This window comes from Pinus tabuliformis, chromosome Q, assembly GCF_031772625.1.
Source record: "Pinus tabuliformis cultivar Carrire ecotype Pingquan chromosome Q, CPIR1, whole genome shotgun sequence".
NCBI lineage: Eukaryota > Viridiplantae > Streptophyta > Pinopsida > Pinales > Pinaceae > Pinus > Pinus tabuliformis.
Window position 1 is genome coordinate 1,100,555,632 of NC_142296.1, and position 17,154 is coordinate 1,100,572,785.

General features: G+C 39.9%; 1 protein-coding gene across 1 annotated transcript in view; it reads left to right on the forward strand.

Annotated features, from left to right (window-relative positions):
- Window positions 1–7,483: 7,483 nt before the first annotated feature.
- LOC149223337 (uncharacterized) overlaps window positions 7,484–17,154 on the forward strand; it is a 112,571-nt gene continuing 102,900 nt past the window's right edge. Inside the window, exon 1 of the mRNA XM_089387873.1 lies at window positions 7,484–8,047. Coding sequence (XP_089243999.1) covers window positions 7,493–8,047 — 555 coding nt within the window. The 5' untranslated portion in view covers window positions 7,484–7,492. The remainder of the gene's footprint in view (window positions 8,048–17,154) is intronic.

Sequence of the window (17,154 nt, forward strand, 5' to 3'; positions counted from 1 at the left end):
TGCCCAAGGTCTTCAATGCTTCTCAATGGTATGACTCTACTACATGAAAATGAATCAGTTGATCTCAAGCATGCAATGAGATTGTCTTATTATCAGGCATTGAGGTATCCCATTAATAGATGTGAGGGAAACCACCAATAATGAAATTTTTTCTTAATGTACCTAGCACAATCCAAAAAATGCAAAGGAATGAGTTGATGTCGAGCACTCCGCAAAATCGGTCAACATGGGTCAATGAGGAAAACCCACTATCAACCAAAAGGAAACCTGTCACTAGGGACTGCAAGCTCCAAGGTACTAGATTATTTCTAGATATACATCCCAAATAAGGTGTTGAATTCGATAGGAATAGATCCATCGAAGGAGGATCTTAATATATGCCCCATCATCAAAATGAAACTAACACCAATATAAGGTCTCAGATGATAGTAGTTGAAGAACTGATGCACAACTGACACAAGGATGGCCAACACAAAATGTATAATGACACTTGCAGTTGGTCGACTTTGACTCAGACTTCTCTTGAACATATAATGGCATGACACAATAGTGAACTTGGAAGCATGGAATGAAGAATACCAAACAAACATAATGTTGACACTGGAGGCATCACCAAAGCCCATGGACTAGAAGGGTAACCAATCAGGTGAGATACTAACTCAATAACAAAGTGACTTGACTCAAGTTGATGGTGTGGTTTTAAAATCGATAAAAGACCAGTCGTAAGAGTATGACTCAAACAAGTGCAATTTTCAAGGGCGACATACAATTGCCATGATACAATACAGAAGATAACAAAGACTCCCCCCCCCACCTTTGTATAATGTATCCCCTTCATAGTTTAGAAAGCATGAAAGAGAAGACAAGTGATGATCCGTAAACTTCCGTGGATATTCCACTGGACATTTCGTCACAACAGATTTGATAATATTATATTAGAAATATGAAATTCTACACTATTACAGTTTTATTAAATTACTAGATCTGTAGATTTTACTGTAATTAGTGCATACATGCGAATGGAAATTACGCAAAAAATAGAGAAAGACAAAATAAAAATCTCACGCACACATAAGACACAAGATATGCTCTGGGAAACCCTTTTAGGAGAAAACCCATCTGGAAGGTGAGGTCGCTTCGCTCTCTTTTTCTATCTGGAAATATGGCTGCAGGTACAAAGAAGTATGGCCTTTGGCCCATGGGCTACTACAGTGCACAAATCATCTCTATGTGCTCTGTTATCACTTAAGAATTCTAATTTCAAAACCGCTCACATTAGTTTGATGGTAAAAAATTCGGTGCTAGTCTAAGTTTGATTTTTGTTTTTAGAGTCTTGAGTCAACTATGTATTCTCATTCATCACCGGTCATTCTCATTCATCCCCGTCTCATAGCCATGTGTCAGTTTTGTTCAAAAGTTACTATGTGTCACAAAGCTCTTTAGGTTATTTCGTAGCTCATGTAATAATTTTGAAGTGTTTCCGCAGCGCATAAATCCTTTTAGCAGTTTCGCAGCGCAACATGTTTTAGGTGATTTTATGCTGATCCATAACAAATCTCACCCAGCTGTCATATTTATCAGAATCCGCTGTGTCTTAGGTCGTTAGGTATCTTGGTACTGGCACATGTTTGCAGTTGTTGCTGAGAAAGAGACAAAGGGTTCTGTTTACAATCTGCATGTATTTAATGGAAAGTTGCTTGCTGGCATCAATCAAAAGACTGCAGAGTTCTGGGAAATGGGAGAACCGTTCTTTTGATGAAGCCTGGAAAACAGAATACAACGTCTCAAGAAAATCAACTGTGCCACCTAGTTTATCTTATTGAGAATGCCATTATGAATTTGCCACCTGGCCACGGAGATGTTTTCCCTGTACGATTATCTCTTATGAAGGCAAAGTTCAGCTTCTAGAGATTACACAGGTTCCAGAGGAGCATGCTGGCGAGTTCAAGGCCATTTTCACTTGCATCTGTGGTGGTGCAGAGATTGGGCAGGCGATAGCAGAAGATGGAAGAATCCCATTAGTCTCTTTTACTGGAAGCACGAAGGTTGGACAAATTGAAGAGAAGACACGCAATGAAGATTTAGAGAGGAATGAGGATTTAATGCCCATTGTTCTTGTAACCAGTGAGGATGGAATAGAAGCTCCAGGGCTCAAATTCCTTGCCGAAGCTCTTGTCAATGGAGGTTGCTTCAATGTTCATGTCTACGCTACTGAATCAGATAAATCTGGAAGCGGGCATTGCTTATCGTTTCATCAAACGCTGGTTGCAAGCTCTATTGGCATCAAAGGGGCTACAACTTATGAGGTTTCTAGTACCCCAGCAGATTGTGTTTCATCAGGTTTATCTGGAGCACTCTTTCCTTGGAAGAAGTTTTTTTTTTTTTTTTTGGTAATTAGTGGATTCAACAAGGGTTCGGAAGGTGGATGAATTTCGTCAGAGGTTAAGAATGCGGGGTCTCAGATCCCATCCAATGTTTTGTCGAAATTCCACGCAATTACATGTGATTTCGCTTCTTGCTTCCCGTTCACAAGCTTTGAGGTATTTATTTGTTCGATGGGGGTTGGACGTAGAAAATATACATGTTTTCGTGGGAGAAACTAGTGATACAGATTAGGAAGAAATGCTAGCGGGCTTACATAAAACCATAACTTTAAAGGGTGCAGTGGATCGTGGTTCCGAGAAACTACTACGAGATAGTGGTAGTTATAAGAGAGACGACATTGTCCCTTCTGAAAGCCCAAATATAGTTTCTACGGAAGCTTTGAAATGGTCAAGGAAGGTTGTCATTCATCCTGGCGGCCTCCAATCCCTATGGCGCCTTGCTGCAGATTATTCTCTGAGTTATGGCGATAAGGGAAGCTATGAGAACGAGCATGACTTAGCTGTTGTGGTGCAAGATTTCATGGAAAATGGAAGCTTTGGGCAGGATGGCGGTTGTTACAGCAGCGACAGCAACTCCGGTACAACCAACATTTTAAAGCTTGTAGAAAGTATTAAGGGCCTGAAGACTTCGGTGATGCCATTCGAGAAGGATTTGCTCTCTATGATACAAGCTCTCATTCTATCCAATAAAATTGATTTTCATTGCTCAAGGGAAGAGATTTGCAAGGCTATTTGTATCAAGAAGTCAATTATGAAGCATTTGAGGTCTATTGGATACAACTCTGCAGTTTGTAAGTCAGAGTGGAAGGGAATTGATAAAGTTCCAGGGGGTGAATATGAGTACATAGATGTTATACTGGAAGGTGATGACAGGGCCACTGAACGCCTGATCATTGACATTGACTTTCAGAGTCATTTTGAAATTACAAGACCCATTCTATCATATGATGGACTATTAAGATATCTCCCTGTGGTTTATGAGGGCAACCTTGCTAAACTTGAACAAATATTGGAAATAATGGTAGAAGCTGCAAAGCTTTCATTGAAGCAGAATTCAATGCCAGTCATCACACAGGTACATGAAAACGGTGGACAACACATCAAGGACGTGGCAGTCTGCTCTATTTTGGGTAATTAAAGGATAAAGGACATGCTCCTTTGGATTCGAACATTTTGAGGTAAACCAAAGACCAGTAAAACAGGGATAATTTCCTATGTTTCAGGACAATGGAAAACGTGTGACATTGAAGAGCAACATGAAGCATTAAAGCATCCATCACAGCTAAACTAAAAAAGACCAATTGTCAGAGAATGAGCCTGTTTTCTCCTTTTTCTCGTAGGAGCACCATCTTGATTGTAATAAATGCTATGTTCAGCATGATGTCGAATTAGAATCCTAATTGTTTTAGGTTTCTAGAGCTGTCAATTTGTAGTCTGTTGTATTTATTAGTTAGTTTCAAATGTTAGTAGGTGTCATCATAGGCAGAATTGGAGTTCCCCTCACGCTGGAGGAGGAACCTCAGTGAGGTAGAAGAGCTCTATATATAGGAGAAGAGCTGATGTACAAAGGGTTGGAAAACTTTATAACAAAGCTTGTATTTGGCTTATGTAAGACTCATTTTCAGTAATATAATTTTGACTTTACTTCTCAGGATTCATGAAGGATTTCTTATGTTCAGAATATGTGATGTTGTCCTTCTTTTTTTAATTCTTATAGTGGTATAGATGTATAATCACTCAGAATTCACTGAATGTGCTCTGATTTCCTGTATACATTTATAAACTGTGTGGTCCCATATGAGTTGATGTTCTGAATGTCTAAATGCTGAATGCCCTGACTTCCATGTAAGGTTAAGTTCACTGTTATATTGAGGTGTTGTTGACTCCATAAGCCCAATGGATAGTTGTTTAATGTGTTTCCAGAATTCATATTTTTCACAGTTGTTCTATAAGAGTTAGCCATCTTATCTTTAATCAAAATCATTAATCCATCAAGAGAGAGCCCTCTCAGGTTGAGGAGGCTAAGCCTCAGCCCAAAGTAGGTTTGAAATAGTTACTTAGAGTCAACCTGACCAACAGCCTATCAGGATCTGATTTTGAGATAACATTTTGGTGCGTCTGCCGGGAGTCTGAAGATTATTCATTCCCGAAATCATGAAGCTGAACTTCTGAAGTTAGCAGGAGCTCAGAAATCTTTTTGAGGCTGCAAATCTACCTTGGCGACTCCATTGTTGAAGAATTCGAAATTCATAGATTCATGGTGATTCCACTGGAGTTATGACGGACCTAGATGCTACCATTCTTATTTCAAGGTATGCATGCATAAATTTTTCAGGAATTCATGGTTTCCCAAATCATTTTCCCAAGGATGCATATTTTCTAAGGAATGGTCCAAAATTCAATGGAGAAGATTTGAGTTTAAATTTGAAGCATATATCAGATTTTTGTGATTTTACAGAGCTTCTTAGAGTTAAGCATGAGGATGTTTGCATTATGTTGTTCTATGATTCATTTCAAGGGAAATGTAAACGGTGGATTGAAAGCTTTCCTGCCAAATCCATTAAGTCATTTGAAGACTTTTGGCTTATGTTTTTGGAGGAATGGATAGATAGATCATATGTGGTGGCAAACTCTCCTTCAATTCAAGGTTTCAAACAATGGAATGATGATCATAGTAATGGAGAAATGGATGAAAAATTATCTTTGTCCTTGTCCTCGTATCTAAAATCATTTAAGTGCAAGGCAGAGGATAAGATGAAATTTTTGGATGAAGTTGCTGAGGACATTGAGAAAGACATTGAAGGTTTAGAAGGTCAAATTCAGGCATATAGTTTTCATAATCATGATCATTATTTTCAGAAGCTTTCTATGGCAGAACACAAGGAGAGAGTGTTGTTTCCTTTCTCTTTCACGATTGAGGAACTGTACACTGTTGTTGAAGATCAGTTTGCACAACCAGAAAGTTACAAGAATCATCAAGCTAATCATGTATTCTAGGATCCTATAGCTAAATACATGGAAGAGTTTTACTCTCCAGTGTTTCAGTTTTTCTATGAAGATCAGAGGCAATTTCAGTGGCAGTGGTCATCACAATATCATTGTGGCTCTGAACTCCGATGCAGTCAAAAAACTCAAATATCAGACAAGACAAATGATTGGCTACATTGGAAATTTCACATTGATTGAGCTGAAAGAAATTTGAATTGTTAGGGTAGGTAGGTAGGAAAATGAAAATAAGCTCAAGGTTGACTGAGCATTTTTTTCAGTAGATGTATATTTCTTTCTCTCACAATGATCATCAAGTTTAAGCCTGAGGTGAAGGCCCAAGAAGCTTAAAGGGGATGCTTGTCAAGCAAATTTCTGTTTGTCATAAATGGATAAGGCACTGGACCTGCGAGTTCTTAGTGTACTACAGGAGCACACTATCCCAAGTGGAGCCACTGTTATCACTTAAGAATTCTAATTTCAAAACCGCTCACATTAGTTTGATGGTAAAAAATTCGGTGCTAGTCTAAGTTTGATTTTTGTTTTTAGAGTCTTGAGTCAACTATGTATTCTCATTCATCACCGGTCATTCTCATTCATCCCCGTCTCATAGCCATGTGTCAGTTTTGTTCAAAAGTTACTATGTGTCACAAAGCTCTTTAGGTTATTTCGTAGCTCATGTAATAATTTTGAAGTGTTTCCGCAGCGCATAAATCCTTTTAGAAGTTTCGCAGCGCAACATGTTTTAGGTGATTTTATGCTGATCCATAACAAATCTCACCCAGCTGTCATATTTATCAGAATCCGCTGTGTCTTAGGTTGTTAGGTATCTTGGTACTGGCACATGTTTGCAGTTGTTGCTGAGAAAGAGACAAAGGGTTCTGTTTACAATCTGCATGTATTTAATGGAAAGTTGCTTGCTGGCATCAATCAAAAGACTGCAGAGTTCTGGGAAATGGGAGAACCGTTCTTTTGATGAAGCCTGGAAAACAGAATACAACGTCTCAAGAAAATCAACTGTGCCACCTGGTTTATCTTATTGAGAATGCCATTATGAATTTTCCACCTGGCCACGAAGATGTTTTCCCTGTACGATTATCTCTTATGAAGGCAGAGTTCAGCTTCTAGAGATTACACAGGTTCCAGAGGAGCATGCTGGTGAGTTCAAGGCCATTTTCACCTGCATCTGTGGTGGTGCAGAGATTGGGCAGGCGATAGCAGAATATGGAAGAATCCCATTAGTCTCTTTTACTGGAAGCACGAAGGTTGGACAAATTGAAGAGAAGACATGCAATGAAGATTTAGAGAGGAATGAGGATTTAATGCTCATTGTTCTTGTAACCAGTGAGGATGGAATAGAAGCTCCAGGGCTCAAATGCCTTGCCGAAGCTCTTGTCAATGGAGGTTGCTTCAATGTTCATGTCTACGCTACTGAATCAGATAAATCTGGAAGCGGGCATTGCTTATCGGTTCGTCAAACGCTGGTTGCAAGCTCTGTTGGCATCAAAGGGGCTACAACTTATGAGGTTTCTGGTACCCCAGCAGATTGTGTTTCATCAGGTTTATCTGGAGCACTCTTTCCTTGGAAGAAGTTTTTTTTTTTTTTTTGGTAATTAGTGGATTCAACAAGGGTTCGGAAGGTGGATGAATTTCGTCAGAGGTTAAGAATGCGGGGTCTCAGATCCCATCCAATGTTTTGTCGAAATTCCACGCAATTACATGTGATTCCGCTTCTTGCTTCCCGTTCACAAGCTTTGAGGTATTTATTTGTTCGATGGGGGTTAGACGTAGCAAATATACATGTTTTCGTGGGAGAAACTAGTGATACAGATTAGGAAGAAATGCTAGCGGGCTTACATAAAACCATAACTTTAAAGGGTGCAGTGGATCGTGGTTCCGAGAAACTACTACGAGATAGTGGTAGTTATAAGAGAGACGACATTGTCCCTTCTGAAAGCCCAAATATAGTTTCTACGGAAGCTTTGAAATGGTCAAGGAAGGTTGTCATTCATCCTGGTGGCCTCCAATCCCTATGGCGCCTTGCTGCAGATTATTCTCTGAGTTATGGCGATAAGGGAAGCTATGAGAACGAGCATGACTTAGCTGCTGTGGTGCAAGATTTCATGGAAAATGGAAGCTCTGGGCAGGATGGCGGTTGTTACAGCAGCGACAGCAACTCCGGCACAACCAACATTTTAAAGCTTGTAGAAAGTATTAAGGGCCTGAAGACTTCGGTGATGCCATTCGAGAAGGATTTGCTCTCTATGATACAAGCTCTCATTCTATCCAATAAAATTGATTTTCATTGCTCAAGGGAAGAGATTTGCAAGGCTATTTGTATCAAGAAGTCAATTATGAAGCATTTGAGGTCTATTGGATACAACTCTGCAGTTTGTAAGTCAGAGTGGAAGGGAACTGATAAAGTTCCAGGAGGTGAATATGAGTACATAGATGTTATACTGGAAGGTGATGACAGGGCCACTGAACGCCTGATCATTGACATTGACTTTCAGAGTCATTTTGAAATTACAAGACCCATTCTATCATATGATGGACTATTAAGATATCTCCCTGTGGTTTATGAGGGCAACCTTGCTAAACTTGAACAAATATTGGAAATAATGGTAGAAGCTGCAAAGCTTTCATTGAAGCAGAATTCAATGCCAGTCATCACACAGGTACATGAAAACGGTGGACAACACATCAAGGACGTGGCAGTCTGCTCTATTTTGGGTAATTAAAGGATAAAGGACATGCTCCTTTGGATTCGAACATTTTGAGGTAAACCAAAGACCAGTAAAACAGAGATAGTTTCCTATGTTTCAGGACAATGGAAAACGTGTGACATTGAAGAGCAACATGAAGCATTAAAGCATCCATCACAGCTAAACTAAAAAAGACCAATTGTCAGAGAATGAGCCTGTTTTCTCCTTTTTCTCGTAGGAGCACCATCTTGATTGTAATAAATGCTATGTTCAGCATGATGTCAAATTAGAATCCTAATTGTTTTAGGTTTCTAGAGCTGTCAATTTGTAGTCTGTTGTATTTATTAGTTAGTTTCAAATGTTAGTAGGTGTCATCATAGGCAGAATTGGAGTTCCCCTCACGCTGGAGGAGGAACCTCAGTTAGGTAGAAGAGCTCTATATATAGGAGAAGAGCTGATGTACAAAGGGTTGGAAAACTTTATAACAAAGCTTGTATTTGGCTTATGTAAGACTCATTTTCAGTAATATAATTTTGACTTTACTTCTCAGGATTCATGAAGGATTTCTTATGTTCAGAATATGTGATGTTGTCCTTTTTTTTTAAATTCTTACAGTGGTATAGATGTATAATCACTCAGAATTCACTGAATGTGCTCTGATTTCCTGTATACATTTATAAACTGTGTGGTCCCATATGAGTTGATGTTCTGAATGTCTAAATGCTGAATGCCCTGACTTCCATGTAAGGTTAAGTTCACTGTTATATTGAGGTGTTGTTGACTCCATAAGCCCAATGGATAGTTGTTTAATGTGTTTCCAGCATTCATATTTTTCACAGTTGTTCTATAAGAGTTAGCCATCTTATCTTTAATCAAAATCATTAATCCATCAAGAGAGAGCCCTCTCAGGTTGAGGAGGCTAAGCCTCAGCCCAAAGTAGGTTTGAAATAGTTACTTAGAGTCAACCTGACCAGCAGCCTATCAGGATCTGATTTTGAGATAACATGCTCTACCTCCTATTCCTCTTGGTTGTTTTTTATCAACTATGGAACAAATGCACTCGAAAGAATGGAATGCCACTTCCTCCTAGTGGCTCAGTTATAACATAGCTTGATAGCCTACTAGTGGTTAAGTTTGACTACATGAACTCTTTAAAATAGTTACAATATAGAGTCTTCTAGAGTCTTTTACACCATAATCATGTGGCTAGCCCCCTTTTCCATGAATAACAGGGAAATGGGGCATCCCCTTGAATTATAGGTGTGAAAACATGAAGGTCAACTTTTGAGTGGCATAACTTTTACATACAGACTCTAATGCATGCGCTTCTTGCTCCATTGGAAATATATATGTGTGTAGAACAACATGAAAAGATGTAGCACTAGAGCGATAAAATTTTACCCCCAAAAAATGTCATTTAATGCCTCAAAACACTCCTGGAAGATTTTAGACCCATTTCTCCAAACTAGGTCCCGCTAATAAAAAGAGACCCATGAGTTGATTCCTCCATGTTTTCCACTCTGAATGCATTGAGATGGATGACAAACAATATAATGATCCATATGGATCACACCTCCCCATTTTGGGAGGCTTTTGGTCCCCAAAATCTTATACTGAATGAGGTGAGGAAAGTTTTCCTCCGCCTTCTCTCTAGTGTACCATTTATCTTTTCATGGAAGTTGTCCCTTCAACCCAATCTGCTAAAGGTCATGTTTCCTCTGTCTTATAGTTTTGTACCTCTTCTGCAAAATTGTATCTTCTGTCAACTTTTCCTGAGCATCTGGTGCAAAATCATCCACAGAAGGTAGGACTTGTTACTCTTCTTGATCTAACATGGAAGGCTCATAGAGTTTCAAATTCTCTACATTCACAATTGAGTAAATGTGCATATATGGTGGTAAATTGATTCGATAAGAATTATCACCTACCTTTTCCAGATCTCAGAGGGACCATATCTCATAGTCTTGATTTTCTTACTAGGCGCTTGCAGCCTCTCCTTGTTCAAGTGTAGCCATACTCTATCTCCCACCTTGAATGATTTCTTTGTTCTGTGTTGATCATGCTTCTCCCTATACTTTTCTTGTGACTTCTGTAGTGTTTCTTGTACCTTTAGATGGATCTTCCTGATCTTCTCTATAAATTGTTTAGCCCTCAAATCATCTCCTATAATATATTCCCTCACTTCTCATTTTTTTCCCATGTGCAATATCCAAAGGTTAAGATGGAAAATATCCAAAACAAGTTTCAAATGGGGAATTTCCTGTAGAAGTGTGGACTGTTGTATATATACCATATTTTCATCCCAGGTCTTCAGATGCTTCTGGTTGTATCCCCTCAGAAGCGGCACCAAAGTCCTATTGACTACGTTTGTATTCCCATCTATCTGTGGATGGAATGTTGTTGTTCTCTTCAACTTCGTGTCCATATTCTCCCACAATGTAGTCTAGAATGCATTGAGAAATTGTATATCCTTATATGAAACGATGCTCCTCGGTATCGAAATTTTCACCCAGACCTATCCAAAGAACATTTTTTCTACTTCTTTCTTGCTAATGGTATTTTTACAAGGCATCAGAACACACATCTTGTTGAACCTGTCAACTACCACGAGTAGGTAGTCATGTCCCTTTCTGGTTGTTGGTAAACCTCTTCCAAAGTCCATGGAAATGTTTTCCCAAGGACAAGTAGGTATCGGTAAGGGATGATATAGACCTTGTTTCTAGTTTACAGGCTTGCTGGTACAACAAAGCATGCATCCTCTTATGAACCTAGCTACCTGCTCTTGCATCTTGGGCCAATACACATATCTTTGCAAGTTAGCCACAGTCTTCACTACACCAAAGTGCCCTGCAACCTTGGAGGTGTGAGCCTCTCTAATCAACTACAATCACTCACCTTAAGGAACACATAACTTATCTTTCCTATAGAGTAACCCACCCTGGAGATGGTAGCCAATAGTGTTGTTGCCATCGTGCAAATGACTCTAGCTCTACAACTACTAATACACCTCCTCTAAGCTTTCATCCTCTGAATATGCCTCTTTATATGCATCATGGGTGAATGGTTCCATGTGCATGAGAGTACCAAAAGTTGTGATCTTTGATGTGGGTGGCCTTGAAAGCATATTGGCAAACTTGTTTGTCTTTCCTTCTTTTACTTGATCACCAAATGAAACTGTTGTAAAAACCCCATCCACTTGTAATGCCTAGACTGTTGTAGCTTACTTTGGGCCTGCAAGTACTGTAATGGTTGGTGATCTATATGGATTATTTCCTATCAAATAGTGCTTCCACTTATTCACAAATTGCACCATGGCATAGAGCTCCTTGTAATAGGTAGGGTAGTTAAGGACTGCCCCATGAAATACCTCGAAATGGTAGCATATAGGCCTTCCTCCCTACATCAAGACAACGCCCATTGCATACCCACTTGCATTTGTCTCCACTTCAAAGGGTCGTTGCAATTTTGGTAATGTCAGAACTAGTTCTTGACTATTCTTCTTATCTAGCTCCTCAAAAGCCTTATGTTGGCATTTTCCCCGCTGGAAAATCTTGCCACTTATTGTTATCACATGGAGCAGTGTTTCTACTGCTGAAAATGAGGCTATGAATTTCCTCAGGTATTGGGCTTCCACAATGAAACTCCTTATCTTAGAAAAATTAGTAGGCATTAGCCATTTCATGATTGCCTCCATATTGTAAGGATTTATATTCAACTCTCCTCCACCGATCACATACCCTAGATACACCAAAGACCACTGCGCAAATTCACAATTCTTGAGATTTTTGGGCAGTTGGTTCTTCTCCAATATTTGTAGCACCTGCGTCAAATGTGAAATGTGCTCTTCCCAGGTAGCACAATATAACAATATATCATCCAAATAGACAATAACAAATGAATCTATAAAAGGACACATCACATCATTCATTAATCTCATAAACATAGTTGGAGCATTACATAGTCCAAATGGCACGACTAACCACTCATACAAACCTTGCTTGGTTTTTCAAGCGGTCTTCCAAGTATATTCTTCTTTGACTCGAACCTGATGATATCTAGAATTCAAATCTAGCTTGTTGAATTATTTTCCTTGCTGCAACTAATCCATATGATCATTTATCTTGGGCAGGGGGTATCTATTCTTGAGCGTGATTTTTTTCAACGTGTTGTAATCTATACACATCTTCCAAGTCCCATCCTTCTTTGGCACAATGATGATGGTTGAACCACATGGTGACGTGCTCGATCAAATGACACCATGTTCCAACAACTACTGCAATTGTTTCTTCACCTCAATTGCTTCTATAACAAACTACCTGTACAACCCAATATTCAGCAATGGGGAGTCTGGAAATAGTTGGATCTCATGCTCCACTTATCTCTTAGGTGGTAACCCTTTAGGATCTCAGAACACATCCCTGTATGACTGTAACAACTCCTCCAATTTTCATTTTTGCTTCCTAGTACACCCCTCCAAGGATTCCTTGCCTCTTATTGACTCCTCTATGGACTGACTTTTTCTTAAAAATAATAAAAAATACTTCTTGCTGGAACTGATCAATTTCTTTGCTTGGTTGGCGCTTACTAATGAAATTTTCAACTTTCCTTTGTGTGCATTGATGATGGATGATTTTCCATCCTTGACGAGCCTATACTGGTTGGATCTCCTCATGAATATTACATCATGCATGTACATGTATGGACTCCCAAACATGACTCCACATACATCAATGGGAACCACATCTAGATCTACTTCATCAATAAATCAGCACTGATAGCAAATCTAATTTTCCACTGTTTAGTTACCTTCAGCTATGCATCCTTATTCACCCATCCCAATGGATATGGGTTTCGATGATCACAAACTTCCATCCCCAACTTCTTGACCAGCTTTGTTGTAATGAGATTCGCTTGTGATCCTGAGTGAAATAGAGCATCGATCTTTGTCCTCTTGACCTATATCTTTATATGGAATAATTTTGTCATTTCTTTATCTCCTTGTTGTTGAAGGCTACTCAGATTTACTTCCTTCTACACTGATATAGAGACGATCTTCTCATCCTCATCTAATATGCTTTCAACTTGGTTGCTCAAATCAGTGGACATGAGATTCTTCTTCTTATTATCTTTCTTCTTGTTCTTCGGGTTTAGCTTTGGATGCAACTTCCAACACTTCTCCTTTGTATGGCCATCAATGTTGTAGTGGTTGCAGTGGTTGTTGGGATCTTTGCACTAGTTTGTTGTGGCTGTTGTATTTTTATATTTCCCCCTTTTTCTTCTTATTTCCCTCCTTAGAAGCATCATTTTGCTCCTTTTGCTTCAATCCACTTGATTAGACTCTCTTCAGGCCTATGTTCTCTAGGTATTATGCCTATATAGAAGCCTTATCCACTAATTTGGACTTGAACAACATCACTTTTCACATAGATGGCAATGCATACCCCCCAAATACTTCATGAGTATATCTAGGTTCTTTGGAGAGATACCCAACATTATAGCCATCTTTCTGAATTTTTTGGACTCCTGCACGCCTTGGCCTAGCTTTTGCTTGAAGTAATGCCACCAAATCCACTGGTCCTCCACATACCCAATGGGATATAATTTTGAATTAATGAGGATATTAAAGTCCTCCCATTTAGTCACTAGAGGTTATCCCTCCAACCTCAGGGTTTCTGTGTGCCTTTCCCACCAAGTCAATGCATGGCCCTCTATTTCAGTCATGTGAATGAGATCTTTTGTCCTTCCTCAATTTGATGTACGTTGAAATAAACTTCCCGCTATTGCAACCAGTGGTTCAGATTTAGAGCATCGATCTCACCATGGTATGGCTTGATATCAAATTTTTCTTCCATTTTAAACAGGGATTGATTCATGGCACTCAAACTCGGTTGATCTTTTCCAACTTCTTTCTTCGATTGGTTCTTCATTTCTTCTCAATCTCCTAATCCCCCTTCTGATTTGTCCTCTGCATTCAAACCCCCTGTGATGCAGGAAAGTGTTCCCTCTGCGGACAGAGGCAACCCCTTTAGCCCTGGAGTGGGTCTAGTCACAGCAAGGACAGATTAACAATAGATTTCCTTAAACAGTCATAGTTGGAGGCCTACCTCAACCGGTGGTCGATGGAGTTCCGTTGCACTACTCCAGCTTCCACTTCCTTCTCCTCAATGAGTGATCAACCTAAAACAATGCAAAGGAAATACAACAAAGCACGTAACCGGAAAACAACAATGATCTATTTACTCACAAAGTCAAGAAGTCATGAGCTATCAAGTAAATTACATACAAGACATAAGAAAACATCATTGATTGTATTAATAATGAAATAAGAGCAAGCTTACAACCAAAGTCTTGACATCGCAAACCTTCTCAGAGGGTCCAACCAGTGTATTTCTCAAGCATTCACTCTTTGGAGATGGATCTCCCAACATACAAAGTTCTCTCTCACTCATAAGTTTTACACAAAGTTAAGGGCACTTCACAACCTTCCATAAGCTATCAACAATCCCACACTTGTCACACCCACACCAGCTATCTAGCAAACTTACAAACACTAACAACACTGCTCAATCCAAGAATTTACCAACTAGCTGATCATAGCAATGGTGAGTGTTTAAATAGGAGAAGGAGTCTCCATGAAAGGTGGAAGAGAGAGCTTATCCCCAAGGAAGGTAGCACAAATGACGGAACTGCCATACCAGAGGAGGAAGGACGACACAAACTATGCCAACAACCGGGTCTGGAGACATCCAGAAGGCCGACTATTGGAACGAATTCGCGCAATCTAGATCATCGCGAGTTTATAACTAAGCTTTAGCGCTAACATCGCTAGTAGATAATGTAGCCAGTCAAACCATTGCTAAAGATAGTAAGTGCCCCGTGCCAAAGCATGAAATCGGATCAGTGCGGGAAACAGATGTACTTCCGCGCTGGAAGCGCGATTGGACTATTTACAACCGCTGTTCAACACGTTTATTAACTCCATAGTCACGATGAGGCAGAAAAATTAGGAAAAGTGGGTCACTTGGCAACATCAGAGAGCATTTGTTCAGTATGAGCATGTTTCATTGGGACACATGACACAGCAGAACGACTGGGGTGAAAGCAGTGACAAATTACTGTGTAACAGATGCGCCCTAAAGTATGAAGCCCGAGAGAGTGGGAGAGGTGAAATGCTTTACGAAACTGACTGAGATGGAACTCCATCTGGAAGAACCTGCAGGCACAATTACAACTGATATCTCTGATAGTGAAATACATGTAGTTTAGGCATGGACGTAACCATCCAAAAGACATATGAACTAGGTTTGTGGTATGGACGCAACCATCCAGCTAATAAGGCCATGATAATGATAAAGGTATGGTCGCAGCCATCCATCAATGAGTCATGCAATCACAAACCAATCCACGCAGCCCGAACATGTGTAATATGAGTTTGGGGTCTTGAACCTAACCGATCATAGTACAAATTCTAGCATGCAAATAGATGTGCTGAGGTCGAGCATGATAGAAAGTCACTTGAGTATCGGTCAATGATGAAAACCGTTAACAAGCGCAAGAGAAACCACTAATAATGCCAATGATTGTCAAGGTACTGTCTAGTACAATCCACGAAGTGTGAAAAATGAGCTAAAGTCGAACACTCGTGGAATCACCCAATTGACGACCAATGATGAAAGTCGACCGTCAGGTGCGAAGAACTTGCCATTGAGGCATGCAAGCTCCAAGGTACCAAAGGGGATCTCTAGATCAATCTCCAGGATAATGAGTTGATGTTGACAGGAGACGATCCATCGCAGGAGGGCCATAATTTTCCCCCCATCAATGACATGAGATAAGGGACAAGTGGTAGATGGAAAAACAGAGTATTAGAGGAGGAGGCAAGGATGTAAACTGCAGAAGGATTATACTCTTGAACATGTCGGCGACACGACTCCGAAGGGTGGCAGCATTCAAGTACCAAGGGAACGGAGGCTTGATGGAGACAACGTAGATCAGATGGAATAAGGCTAAATGGAAACCCAAAAACCTAGAAGGCCAAATGACGATGTATGGATATCCCAATCCGACAAGAAGCAAAAGTGTCGATGTTCAAAAGTGACTAGCTGCCATGATGATTTCCAAATTTTCCCCCACCATTGCTGGCAAGTACCCCAATTATTTTTGAAAACAAGCTTGAAGGGGATAGCATATGCTTGGAATATAATCTTGACCTTCGGTCGAATCCAACCTAGTAATAGTTTAACGAGCCCTAGGGAGGGGAAGCTCGAGTCTCGTCATGGTGACAAGTCCAATGTCGTCAGGGTTTAACGAGTCCGACATAGGTAAAACTTGGAGTCTTTTTCATGTTTAGAGAGTTTGAAAAAGACACAGAAAAGAAAACTCCAGGGGGGTCCTTTTTCATAGATTTGTGTCTCTCGAGCCCGAAAAAGTATAAAACAATACTCGAAAGAACCGCTTGACCATTACGATCAAGGAGTACTTTTCGTGATTAGTGACCTCGACCCGAAAAAGTAGAAAAGCGATCGAAACCACATCGTTTCGTAACCAATAACGAACCTAAAATGACAAAATCCTGGCAATCTTTTCACGTTTATACGGTCAGAAAAGAGCTTAAAGCATACCGCCTCTTATTCCATTTAACAAGTTAAAAGGGAAAACTCGGCAATCTTTTCGTCTTTAAACGGTCAGAAAAGAGCTGAAAGCAGACCTCCATTTTTATTCTCTTTAACGAGTCAAAAAGGGAAAAAATACTCGGCAATATTTTCATCTTTTATGAGTCAGAAAAGGGCTTAAAGGTGACTTGTCCTAGAGGAACGAATGGTATAAAGGGTAGCAACTTGTTGCTACAATGGTGGAACTGCTCAAAACATGTAATGGTCAAGAGGCTGGCTAATAAAACCACTCATCGCTGCGGTTCCTCGGGAAAGGATAAACAACCAAGTGAAAGCATATGATTGGCCAAAGAGATGGTGGCGATGGAATGAAACAACCAAGGCTCATCTAGCAGAATTTAGCGAATAAACGGCAATCACGAGATGTAAGTTTGGTATGGGTTCATTTTTACACAAGCTTGAACCATG